The 14510-nt window shown below is 38.4% G+C and overlaps 1 protein-coding gene across 1 annotated transcript; it reads left to right on the forward strand.

Moving 5' to 3' along the window:
• Positions 1 to 3852: 3852 nt before the first annotated feature.
• SLITRK3 (SLIT and NTRK like family member 3) lies at positions 3853 to 6792 on the forward strand (the record flags this gene model as incomplete). Its single annotated transcript, XM_079705617.1, has 1 exon — positions 3853 to 6792. One exon carries the CDS (start codon positions 3853 to 3855, stop codon positions 6790 to 6792), a length of 2940 nt encoding a protein of 979 aa, XP_079561743.1.
• Positions 6793 to 14510: the final 7718 nt, after the last annotated feature.

The raw sequence follows: 14510 nt of genomic DNA on the forward strand, positions 1-14510 counted from the left end.
GAACTTAGGGGGTTGTTGTTCAAGAGAGAACAGAGAATGATTGCCAAGGGGGCCATTTACTGTCACTGGGAAGCCTCCCGGTTACCCATCGATTCCATCGCATCTTGGGTTCCGATAAGATCCCTGAAACAGTCACCGTCTCTGCACGTTGGGTACAGAAGGTGGTGTGTGTGTGTGTGGCGGGGGCAGATGGTGAAGGAGAAGGGACTGCTCTCGTTCTGAGCTCAGACTGTTAGTGTTGGTCTGCTTCTCGGTTGAGACCCGGAGAAATAGGGTGGGTCTGGAACGTTAAGGGTGTGGAATGTTAGAGAATCCTGCCGGCCTGCTTACTTAGTCTCTGACGGCTACTGTGAAGTGGCAGACACAGGTGCGGTCATTTCTAATGCAAAATACCATGCAAATATCCGATGGCTGACTCTTAAGTAACGTTTTGTTGAGTTAGGTGATTTATATATATTTAGAATGGTAAGAAACTGATACATAAAGTTGGGTTTTGTAAAAAGCGCTTTAAGAAACAATCAGCTCTACGGTCTAACTTTGAGCCCTTGGGCAAGTGAGTCCAGTTCTTTAGAGACCAGAAAGTCCCTCCCTTCCCCATGAGTTGGTGACAGGATTGGCATGTGTTGCGGGGCTGGGGGGCGACATTGTGGAGGCACAGTTCCCGCTGACGAGACTCCTTTGCTGCACACTTGCCTCTCTCCAGCTTCTCTACTAAGGTGCATTTCCTCCCAGCAGGTAGGACTGTAGAACCATCAGGTGAGCCTTTAAAAACTCCTTAGAGGATTCTTGTGAGCTCTGGTCTGGTGGCTCCTCTTCATTGAAACGTCTTCCCTCAATCATCCCCACCCTCAGGACTCTCTACCATCCCCTTGCCGAAAATATCACGGAGAAATATTTGGGGGGACGAGGGGATGGTAGGAAAGAAAAGAAAGAATCTAAACCCTGAAATGCTGCCCCCTATCCCCGAGAGGTCTTCCCCGGTGTAAGAAGTGAAATGTGTCATTGTTACCCAAGTGGTCTGCGTATCCTTCCAGAGCATTGGTTCGTCTCTGGTTTTAAAGAGGTGCAGCAAACACATAGCTGTTGAATCCAGGGGAAATCGAAGGCTTTGAGCTGCAGCAAAACAAAATGATTCCTGGTGCAAAGAGATCGAAGCAAAATGCAGGAGAAACTCGGTCCAAGTCGCTCAGGCTGCCTGAGCTCTTACTCAGGACACTCAAGCAGAATCAGCTAGATTCAGGTCTTCTGCTATGGAGACCTGAATTTCCCTTTATTCCAGTCTTTGGAGGGAAGTGTGTGCTGTGAAAAGGGTAATTCCGAAGGACAGTCTTACTTTTCAAACTCTCTAGAGAGTGGAGATTGTGGGAACTAGAGGAGCAAACTAGTCAGGCAATGGTTTCCTTTAGAGTTAAAATAAATTAAAAATAAAAATTTAAAAATGCCTAACCCCTCCCCCAGTCCCAACCAAAGGAACGTTTCCCCTTGGTTGATCTCTTCTTCCTTCTTGTTTTATTCTGACAATTTGTCATCTTGACCTCTTCACTTCTTTTCTCTCACCTTACACACACACACACACACACACACACACACACACACACACAACTGTATAGTCACGGCTTCCTAGTGCTCGCGCCCGACCCCATGCTAAGCGCGTTCCCCTTCTTGGAGCTCATTTTGGTGACGTGGAAAGCCGGATCCAGGGTTACAGCACATATTAAAAAAAAAAAAAAAAAAAAAAATCCAGCGCAAGAGAAGTCCGAGATTCTGCACCGTGACTGAGCCTGCCTTCCTCCCTGCCTTCCTCCCGCCCTCCTTCCAAGGATGCCCAATGATGTGTTGCCGGTACCCAGGAAGAGAAGCTACGGCGGTGGCAGCAGCAGCGGCGGCAGCGAAGCTGGAAGCCTACAGCAGCCCCTTCTCCCTACTCTATTGAGTGTTCCAAGCGGTAGTTCTGCATTCTAAAGAAACCCATTGAAAGGCCCATTGCATTCCCAGCACGTCTCAAGCTTGCTGCCTTTTATTTTTTTCCCTTGGTCTCCCCCCCCAATCCCCCAACCCCCTTGCCTTCAGCTTCAGCAAAAGGAAGGAAGGGAGAGGGAGAGAGAGAATCCTTAAACTCAAGCTTTTTCTTTTTTTTTCCTCCCCCGATGTTCAATGCTAAAAAAAAAAAAAAAAAAAAACTCCTTCAAAATAGGTAAGTCAAAGACATCTGGAGCCTTTCTTGTCTAAATCTCAAGGACCTCAAAAACAAGGAAAAGCATTTTTAAAAAAGAATGGTGAAAAGGAAATAACTTAAGTAGATTTTAATATTTTAAAAGGGATACAGGGAAGACTAACTGATACTGCAATGTAGCCTCATCTGCCTTCTCTCTTTTTGCATTTAATTGTTTCCAAAAATTGAGTATGCATGCCTGAGGCAAATTTCTCTTTGCTTTCTTATGGGTTCTCCTTTCCTTACAGCTGTGTACATCATATGCAAGTTGAGTGCGGAGATTTATTCTTTTCACTCTCTCTGTAAATTATACCATTGTGTTTTAAGTTAGAGGGTTGACAAAATATTTCCTTAATGGATGCATCTGTGTGGAAAGAAAATATATGCTAAAAATTCGTTTATTTTTATTGATTACAAACAATTCAATTTTGACTGCTATTTCAGTGACTCAGAAAGGGCAATCTAATAAAACTGCATTATTATAATTTATTTATGTACGTATTTTCATATACTGATGATATTTGGCAAGGAATGAAAGCCAAAGAGGAAGGCTCTGTATTATTAGAATAGTGCACTGTATTTGTTTCTTCTGATGGGAAAAGAACGATGTCTTTCTTTGAAATGTATTTCATGTGACAGAACATCTATCAGCAGGTAAGAATCCAGGTTTCCACTCTTTCTTGCCTTTAACTACCCAAATCTCCTCTAGCCAACCACCTGCCATCCCATCTTTTAGCAGGGTTCCTTAGTTGATCTCAAAGGCACAGATATACATTCCAAACTAAGCTCTGAAAGTGTTTTTAATACAGACACTCCCAGGCTCAGCATCCTTTAGCTGTCACTATCTTTAGCTCTGACAATTGCATGGGCTTGTTCTTTAGAAAGGCTAATCACTCCTAAAGGATTTAAACGGCCAAAATGATACACATATGTAGAAATCATTTAATTAAACGAGATGTTAATTTTTGCTTGGGCAAAAGTGGTTGGGGTATAGTGTGTTACTGAGCATGCACTATAATTAAGCATATTGTGCTCATTTCTTAAGAGAAATCTTAGGTTTTCCTGAGATACTAATCATCTTATACATCTCAACATCTGATTGGTCAATGGGCTAATAATTTATCATACTCTTTAATAACTTTCGGGTATGCCATGTCTTTTTATGAATAGAAACCCATAGTTTAAAGAACACTTCCTTCCCTCAGAGTTTCAATCAGATCCATAATAGGCACCTCTGAAATCAATATGATTTTTAACAGGCAAACAGGTGTAATGGCCAAATGATTGCCATTATTACTGAATCTGCCTATCCCTAAAAGGAATCACTGTATGCAGTTTCTTTGCTTGCTATAAGAAGCAATGAAGGCTGCTTTTGATTTCATGATATGCCCTTTACCAAATATGGCTTGATTCAGGAAAATGTCATCACATGGTACAATATTTCATCTCCTAATTTTAAGATATAGGACATGTTAAGCATGTTGATAGGTTATTTTGAGTGTCAGTTCAACAATTACTAAAGTTTTTGTATCACTCTTAAAAAGCCCCACATGTATGAGACAATTAGAAAAGAGCATATGACTAAAAGCTAAAAATCTGCATCTTTATTTCTGTTGCAGTTTTGTAATCATCCGTGAACGATGAAATCTTCTATAGCTGAGCTGCTTCACAGAGGGAGGATGTTGTGGATAATTCTTCTAAGCACAATTGCTTTAGGATGGACTACCCCGATTCCCCTGATAGAGGACTCAGAGGAAATAGATGAGCCCTGTTTTGATCCATGCTACTGTGAAGTGAAAGAAAGCCTCTTTCATATACATTGTGACAGCAAAGGATTTACAAATATTAGTCAGATTGCTGAGTTCTGGTCAAGACCTTTTAAACTATATCTGCAGAGGAATTCAATGAGGAAATTGTACACCAACAGTTTTCTTCATTTGAATAATGCTGTGTCCATTAACCTTGGGAACAATGCATTGCAGGACATTCAAACAGGAGCTTTCAATGGTCTTAAGATTTTAAAGAGGCTATATCTGCACGAGAACAAACTAGACATCTTCAGAAATGACAGCTTCCTTGGCTTGGAAAGTCTGGAATATCTGCAGGCAGATTACAATGTCATTAAACGTATTGAGAGTGGGGCATTTCGGAACCTAAGTAAACTGAGAGTTCTGATTTTAAATGATAATCTCATCCCCATGCTTCCAACCAATTTATTTAAGGCTGTCTCCTTAACCCACTTGGACCTACGTGGAAACAGGTTAAAAGTTCTTTTTTACCGAGGAATGCTAGATCACATTGGCAGAAGCCTGATGGAGCTCCAGCTGGAAGAAAATCCCTGGAACTGTACGTGTGAAATTGTGCAATTGAAGAGTTGGCTGGAACGCATTCCTTACACTGCCCTGGTGGGAGACATCACCTGCGAGACTCCTTTCCATTTCCATGGAAAGGACCTGCGAGAAATCAGGAAGACAGAACTCTGTCCCTTGTTGTCTGACTCTGAGGTGGAGGCTAGTTTGGGGATTCCCCACTTGTCATCAAGCAAGGAGAATGCATGGCCAACTAAGCCTTCCTCAATGCTGTCCTCTGTCCATTTTACTGCTTCTTCTGTTGAATACAAGTCCTCAAATAAACAGCCCAAACCCACCAAACAACCTCGAACACCAAGGCCACCCTCCACATCCCAAGCTTTATACCCTGGTCCAAACCAACCTCCCATCGCTCCTTACCAAACCAGACCCCCCATTCCCATTATATGCCCTACTGGGTGTACCTGTAATTTGCACATCAATGACCTTGGCTTGACGGTCAACTGCAAAGAGCGAGGATTTCATAACATTTCTGAACTTCTTCCAAGGCCACTGAATGCTAAGAAACTGTATCTGAGTAGCAATCTGATTCAGAAAATATACCGTTCTGATTTTTGGAATTTCTCTTCCTTGGATCTCTTACATCTAGGGAATAATCGCATTTCTTACGTCCAGGATGGAGCTTTCATCAACCTGCCTAACCTAAAGAGCCTCTTTCTCAATGGCAACGATATCGAGAAGCTGACACCGGGCATGTTCCGAGGCCTACAGAGTCTACACTACTTGTATTTTGAGTTCAATGTCATCCGGGAAATCCAGCCTGCGGCCTTCAGCCTCATGCCCAACTTGAAGCTGCTATTCCTCAACAATAACTTGCTGAGAACCCTGCCAACAGACGCCTTTGCAGGCACATCTCTGGCTCGGCTCAACTTGAGGAAGAACTACTTCCTCTACCTTCCTGTGGCTGGTGTCCTAGAACACTTGAACGCCATTGTCCAGATAGACCTCAATGAGAATCCTTGGGACTGTACCTGTGACCTGGTTCCCTTCAAACAGTGGATCGAAACCATCAGCTCAGTCAGTGTGGTGGGTGATGTCCTGTGCAGGAGCCCTGAGAACCTCACCCACCGTGACGTGCGCACTATCGAGCTGGAAGTTCTCTGCCCAGAGATGCTGCACCTTGAGCCAGATGGAGCATCCCCAGCTCAGCCTGGAGATTCTCATCTTGCTGGGGGGCCAACGAGTGCATCACCTTATGAATTCTCTCCCCCTGGGGGTCCTGTGCCACTTTCTGTGTTGATTCTCAGCCTGCTGGTTCTGTTTTTTTCAGCAGTCTTCATTGCGGCAGGCCTCTTTGCCTATGTCCTCCGACGGCGCCGGAAGAAGCTGCCCTTTAGAAGCAAGCGGCAAGAAGGTGTGGACCTCACTGGCATCCAGATGCAATGCCACCGGCTTTTTGAGGATGGTGGAGGTGGTGGAGGTGGAAGTGGAGGTGGGGGACGACCGGCTATTTCTTCTCCAGAGAAGGCCCCTCCTGTGGGTCATGTATATGAGTACATACCCCACCCTGTTACTCAGATGTGCAATAACCCCATCTACAAGCCTCGCGAGGAGGAGGAGGTGGCCGTTTCATCAGTCCAGGAGACAGGGCATGCAGAACGCGGGGCTCCTGGGACACAACCCCGAGGAATGGGAGAGGCTCTCCTAGGAAGTGAGCAGTTTGCTGAGACACCCAAGGAAAACCACAGCAACTACCGGACATTGCTAGAAAAAGAAAAGGAGTGGGCCTTGGCAGTGTCCAGCTCCCAGCTCAACACCATAGTGACCATGAATCATCATCACCCTCAGCCTCACCACCCAGCCGCTGGTGGGGTGTCAGGGGTAGCTGCGGGAACTGGGGGAGACTTGGCTGGGTTCCGCCGCCATGAGAAGAATGGTGGGGTGGTGCTGTTTCCCCCCGGGGGAGGCTGTGGTGGTGGCAGTACGCTACTAGACCGAGAGAGGCCGCCACCAGCCCCCTGCACAGTGGGGTTTGTGGACTGTCTCTATGGCACAGTGCCCAAATTAAAGGAACTGCACGTCCACCCTCCTGGCATGCAATACCCAGACTTACAGCAGGACGCCAGGCTCAAAGAAACCCTTCTCTTCTCGGCTGGAAAGGGCTTCACAGACCACCAAACCCAAAAAAGTGATTACCTCGAGTTAAGGGCCAAACTTCAAACCAAGCCGGATTACCTCGAAGTCCTGGAGAAGACAACATATAGGTTCTAACAGAAAAAGAAAAATAAATTAGTGCTTTTTATTCAAAAGAAAATAAAAAGAAAAAATATATCCCTTGCTCCCTTTATACTTGTCCCAATAACTCCATTCTTACAAACTTCCCTGCCCTGAACAGAACTGAAACCGCATGATAACTAGAAAATACAGATGTATGCTCTCTCCACTCAGATGTGATTCGGAGGAAGGGCCATACTCAGATCATTAAACAATGAAGTGCCTTCGCAGACTTTTGCCAGCAAATGTTATTATTTTTTTATACTGAAACTTGAGACTTTGACTGTGCCATGTATAAGGTATATTAGGGATCGTTGTATTGATCCTAATTAAGTAAAATTCGATGTGTCTTTTTCTTTTCAGTAACTTTTGTTTTTAGTTGTAGTTTTGTTTTGACAAGGGGGGGGGAAACAAATTGACATTTGTGGCTTTCGTTCCTCTTGCCCTCATGGCACAGATTCTGTACATGTATTAATAATGCAGTTTGCTGCATGCCTGGAAACTGCAAGGCGGGGAGGGAGGGGGCGGGTCTTGCTCGAACGTTCTCACCCACTCGTTTTTCTCTTACACACATACCCACACGCAAATCACAAATCTCTGCACATAGGTCCCTACACCTGCAGCCTCTTCCTTATGGTGTAGGTACATACACACACACACACACACACACCCACTCCCGTTCAACCCAATCTAATTAGTTCGGGTTCAATCCATTCCTATCCTCTCCATAGCTTCACCTTCCCTTCACCCCTAGTGTACAGCTCACAGCGTCTCTCCTCCACCCTGGGAAAAGTCATCTTCCAGGGTGGAGCCAACTGACGTGGAGGGCCTGGTGGTTTAACAGCCGTAGGCCCTCACCTAGTATGAACACATTCTTTGTGACACTTCATCCTGATGCCAAGATTTTTTGGAGAACATCTGCACTTTCTTATATATATATATATATATATATATATACATATATATATATAAAATATAAAAAACATAAAAAAGCAACTGGGTATATATCACTAACAGCTTTGTAGGAAGCACTTTTAATGTTTTCTCTCTCACACACAAAGATTCAAAAGAAATGTGCATATATTTATTCTGTAATTTCAGTGATTATAAATTGTAAAGGTAATGTTTAATCATTGTATAGTGATTATGCGTCTGGTATAGCTTTCCTAATAAAAAGATTTTGAAAAACATAATACATTATATATAGAGGATACAAAGCTTGAACCTTAAATTCCAGCTATGCCATGCCTTTCGTGCTCCCTTTTTATTTTTTTGAAAAACTTTCTTTTACTTCTTATACAGAAAGCTAGTTTATTAACAAGTTTGATGCACTGTGATATTGATAAATCTTATAACCCATCATGCCCATCCCATACCAGGATATAAGTGGGACATTAAAAATAATCTGATTTATATAGTTTACCTCTTTCTCTTGGATTATGAATTTCAAACTTAGTACTCCAATGATGCATCATTTTTCCTAGGCAGGATACAATTGGGAGAAAACACAGTAACTATATTGCTAAGAAGTACAGGATTAATTAGGAGGAGATGATCAAGGATCCATGAATTGTATGATAGTTAAAGACATAATAGAGGAAAAGGAAAGTGAAATTGCTATACTTTTTAAAAACGTACACTAAAATTACTTACACTCACACACACCAACCAATAAAAATATAAGGCCTTGGAGCCAGTTTGTCAGAATTCTGTTATCTGTTGTCACTGTTATATTTTAGCTACTTTTTTTCCCAACCACTTACTGCAACCGGCCCCAAACATTCTTGAACAAAGACAGGATACTGAAAGAGTTTTTCTTTCTGTATGACACTAAAATATGTTGAAAAATTAACCAGACAATAATCCAAGTTATGATCCATTTACATGTGAGCGAAACCAAAGATAATCGGATATTTAAGGTGCCAGTATCTTGTTTGTGGAGGAAACTAAACTGATACAAAGGAACTCGGGAGCTTTGAGGCAGGCACTTATCTCATCAGGCCAGTAGAGGACAGCAGAGCTCCAGAGATTCATAGAACCTGTAGCTGCAGCATTATGCAGTGAGGCCAGTGTTCTCTGCTAGTGTTTCCTCAAGTTGCCCTTAGTAGAAATTATTATTATGCTTTGAATGTAACTCACTACAAGTCACTGATGCCTTACATCACATTTTTTTCCATAAAAAAGGAGACTAGTGGCTTCTAAAACTCCATAACTGATATAAAACTAAGGCATTGTATTTAAAAAGAAAAAAAAATGAATGTCTAGAGTAACCTATTTATATATCTCTTGATTAATTATATTTGGGTAATAACATAGATATGCATAAAATTAAAAAAAACCACAAGTATATCAATATGAAATGCAACTTTTCAGGGCTACCTTGCATTTGGTACATCATACCTAAACCTTTTGTCCTCCATTATTTGAAGTATATTTTGGAATTAGTTCAGATGAAGAAAAGCCCATGGACGTGATTCACTATTTCTCTATATACAATATTGAAATGCAACTCTTCTTATGCAAGAGGATCAGACCCACTATTAAATAGGTGTCATTCTTCTTTGTTTCTTATTTTCTTTTTACTTTCCCATAAGTCACCTTTTTCATAGTTATCTCACTTTCCTTGTTTTTTCTAATCATCTCTCCATCCTTCACCTGAAGTCTTTTATTTTGAGGCACAGAAAGCTAGTATTAACCTTTAAGTGTTTTAATATCAGATTTATGAAGTCCCTCTTAGCTAGTTATTTATCATGTCCCCATTCCTCCTAATCAAATATTTTGATGTATAGTAGAAAGATGTGCATAATAAAAATTCAAAGTGCAAATCTAGATACTTACAATTTCCTTAATAACTGTGCATATATTCATAACATGGCATATTATCAGACTAAAGTACAATTCCTAACAATCCCAGAGCTTTTGACATTTGAAAAATGAGTGTCCATAAACCATATCAAATTATAATATAATTTGATAATTATAATGCTTATATTTTATTTATTATAGAAAGTAAGACTATCTTGTCTGAAATATAGGTATAAATTTTACCCTTGAATTAGGAGTAAATTTATTTAGTGAAAATAAATTTATATGAGAATGGAATTTTGTATCAAAGGAGGTAATATTTTGCTTCCATGGAGTTTTCTACCCCCTTGGCTAGGCCACTTATTTTAGCTGTGCATTAGAAGTACTTAAGTTAGCTTTACATTATAATACCAGATATGTTTTCTTAAAGTACCATGGGTATTAATATAGGTCCTATGATTAAGATTTGTTCTATGTTTTTGCTGCAGTAAAATGATTATTTTTAAGAAAAAGGTAGATTACTAATTCACTTCAGAGTGCTGGTCAATTAAACTGAAGTAGACCCAGATCTGACAGATGTTTGTTATTATTCTTTGCTATTTTATTACAAATTATAATAATAATGTTTGAAAGTAATAAAATGTATTGTAATATGCCTTTAACTATGAGATGGTGAGTAGAAAATAACTGAAAGTGATATATTAGTTTGATTCAGTACTAGTTTTAACACATTATTTTTCTATACTGTATTATTATGTGAATGCTTTTATGTTTTTATTTAAAAAGCTGTATTATTTCATCTAATTGCAAAATACTAAAAAATATAAGGATGATGACCACCATATTTTAAATAAAAGTTTAGAGAGAGATCACAAGAAAAGTTTAATTATTGAGCTTGAAAAGTCTTTTTTTTTTCTTACCTAAGAATATTGGTTTTAAACCCTTGTTATCTGCAAAGAATATTTATGTTTAGATTATGAAAATTGATAATGCAATTGAAGAACATAAGGATTTTTCATTAACCATTGCAACACATTATTTTGATTCATTTAGTGCAAATTCATTGTTCATACAGTACTATCCTTTTGCAATTATGTTGTCTAAGCCAATAAATGTTGCATTTTTGTAAAATGGCTATGACAAAGGAATGATTAACAAAATGCTCCACAAAATGTAAGACATATGACTGTAACGAGTCAAGAAAATATGAGAGGAAATGGTAATAAAAGACTTCATCTTAAGTCATTTGAGCAATTTGAATTTGCGCTTAGACATTTATAACTTATACTTAGCTCAAAATCCTCAACTGTGAAAATTCTGGTAAACAGAACATAAATAACTATCACGAATTTCACTATATAAGTGTTCTGTTTAATAAATATACTATATGCCTTTTAAAAGAAATAAGAGCAATAACATGTATAATTGGGCCATCATGTGTGTGTTTATATAAATATAGTACTATTATATATATGTATATACACTGTATATACATGTATATAGTTTATATATGCTGGATTATACTTACATGTAAATTATGGATTTTTTTCTTTCACGTATAACAATTGCAGTTTTATGCATTTATTTTCCTTGCTTCTGTCTAGCTATGTCCAAGTGAAGCTGGATGAAATTATAAGTCTTCACTTTGGGAATATTCACATGTAAAAAGTAACTCTACAATTACTATTTCTGAATTTAAAAGTCTTTTATCTTCCAATTTTTTTCATTTTATTATTTAAGTCATAGGGGACAAATGTCAGTCAAACTGTGAGTTAAATCAAGTCCTCACAGTAAAGAAACGAATCTCTTGATGAGATTCTAAGATTCTAAGACACTTCAATTTCCATCAGTTAAGATAATCATTGGACATGAAATCAACCCTCAACAGTAACTAAAGCAAATATAATTAAAAGTAATTTTTTTGTGTGTATATGTCAATCCCAATCTCCCAATTTATCCCTCCCCTCCCTTACCCCCAGTAACCGTTTGTTTTCTACATCTGTAACTCTATTTCTGTTTTTGTAGATAAGTTCACTTGTACACTTTTTTGAGATACCACATATAAGTGATATCATATGATTTGTCTTTCTTTGTCTGACTGACCTCACTATAACAAACTCTAGATCCATCCATGTTGCTGCAAATGGTATTATTTTGTTCTTTTTTATGGCTGAGTACTATTCCATTGTATATATGTGTCACAGCTTCTTTACCTATTCCTCTGTCGATGGACTTTTAGGTTGCTTCCATGTCCTGGCTATTGTAAGTAGTGCTGCAATGAACACTGGGGTGCATGTATCTTTTCGAATTATGGTTTTCTCTGGATATATGCCCAAGAGTGGGATTGCTGGATCATATGGTAGCTCTATTTTTAGTTTTTTAAGGAATCTCCATACTGTTCTCCATAGTGGTTGTACCAATTTACTTTCCCACCAACAGTGCAAGAGGGTTCCCTTTTCTCCACACCCTCTCCCGCATTTATTGTTTGTAGATTTTTTTGATGATGGCTTTTCTGACTGGTGTTTGGTGATACCTCATTGTAGTTTTGATTTGCATTTCTTTAATAATTAGTGATGTTGAGCATCTTTTCATGTGCTTTTTAGCCATCTGTATGTCTTCTTTGGAGAAATGTCCATTAAGATCTTCTGCCCATTTTTTGATTGGGTTGTTTGTTTTTTTGATATTGAGCTGCATGAGCTGTTTGTATATTTTGGAGATTAATCCCTTGTCGGTTGCTTCATTTGCAAATATTTTCTCCCATTCTGAGGGTTGTCTTTTCGTTTTGTTTATGGTTTCCTTTGCTGTGCAAAAGCTTTTAAGTTTAATTAGGTCCCATTTGTTTATTTTTGTTTTTATTTTCATTACTCTTGGAGGTCGATCGAAAAAGATCTTGCTGCAATTTACGTCAAAGAGAGTTCGCCTATGTTTCCCTTTAAGAGTTTTGTAGCATCTGGCCTTAAATTTAGATCGTTACTCCATTTTGAGTTTATTTTTGTGTATGGTGTTAAGGAGTGTTAAAAGTAAATTTTAATGCAAAAGAAATCACAAGGGTAAACTGAGGCAACAGTGCAAACTAAGGCATTTAGCTTAGTTCATGGTACAGATGTGTAAAATGAATTATAAAAGTCCTCTCTTTTTTTTTTTAATTAGTAGTTTTTCCAAATAATACATAACTCATTATGCCACAGTTAATTTTGAGGCCATCTTAGCATAAGTTTTTTGTTTGCCCCATGTCAGAATTTATTTAAGGAAGACAACCCAGTTATTAATATTTATTTAAGAAAATATTTATTAAAAATTTCCTATAATTTGTCATATAATATATCCCAGAGCTATGACTATTCCAGAGCCAAATATATGTAGTTTAAAACAATTTTCATTATCTATAATATTGTTCTTCTCTATTGGTATTTATGATTTGAATTTTATCAGTATAAATGATATTGAAATTGCTCCTTAATTTGGATCATATACTCTTCTCTCTTTATAAATGTAGATAACGGGTAGTTGAACATTGCTTAACTGAATTTTAATATATATATTCTGTATATATGTAAATATATACACACATATATATGGATTTTATTTACTAACAACTTTATCAAATAAATTTACATAATGCATCACTGCACAGGTGGAATTTTAAAAAGATTTAAATTTAAGGTTCAAAATGGGGTAAGATATAGTGTGGAATGCTGAACAATACATAAAACCTAGTTGCTAATGTTTTATTTGTTAATTGAACCAGGCTTAAGTTTGACAATAAATCACTTCTCTTCCCATGTTAATTTAAATATGGCCACCCCGTTCTGAGATAATACATTCACTACTCCTACGGCATTTCAAAAAAATAAATTAGCATTTCTATAAATCATTGTGTCTTAAAGAACGGCAGGTAGAGATATCAATTCTGGGGAACTTCTCTGCAAACTACTCTCTGTCTATCCTAACTGCAACACGCAGAGCTCTACTCTTATTTCCACTGAAAAGGGCATCACAGAATGATAATAAACAAATATGTATTGCAAACAGAAAATGAAGAGAGAGAGAAGACAGTGTGTATTCAGTTGGAAAAAGCTTGTAAGGTAGTTCTGATATGCTCACTCATCAACCCCCACTTTGAAAACTACTGTTCCCAGCAAGTATCTTTAGCTGCATCCAAGCAAATACTTTATCTTTCAGTATATTCAATTTGCTAATTTCCATGTTTGTACAAATCACTGTGGTTATTCTTTTATTTTCTGAAAATACACATCTCTAATGGGCATCAAAATTTAGTTTCAAGTTTCCTTCATCCAGTAGGCCTTTATTGATACAGTAAACAAAATTCTGATATTCTCTCAAACACTTATGCACACTATTTATTCTATGCTGATTTATATAAAATATGTTGGAATATTTTACCTTCAGTGTCCTTCAGTCACTTTGCCTGTCTGTACCAAGAATTCTGGCTTTTCCATTATATTATAAGTACTTGAAAATACAGACTCTCTTCAAGGTCTTCTGTAGCCCAGTGTCTAGGACCATATTTTGCACAGCTATGGAAAATATATTCTGAACAATCTTTGGAGTTTCATGGATCCTATCTTGTTTCTAGCATAGCCACAGTACTACCTTTTTTCCCCCGTTATTTCTAACACACAGCCTTAATAACAATAGACAGTATGTAAATATTTATTGACTAAATGAATGAACGGAGTTTTAAAATATGTATGGTCTATGCATTCTTGCAAAAGGTGATAGACCTTTGGTATGTAACCCAGAGAAAAGATGAAAAGGGATAGAGAGGGTTGGAGTGTGGAAGAGGCAGCAAGAAGTGTTACAGTATGGGAAATGTAATAACTTCTTGTACTTTTCTTGGATTTCTTTATTAGTAACATACACACTGACCTCAAGGAAATAAAACTGAG

Source organism: Hyperoodon ampullatus (genome assembly GCF_949752795.1).
Source record: "Hyperoodon ampullatus genome assembly, chromosome: 5".
Lineage (NCBI taxonomy): Eukaryota > Metazoa > Chordata > Mammalia > Artiodactyla > Ziphiidae > Hyperoodon > Hyperoodon ampullatus.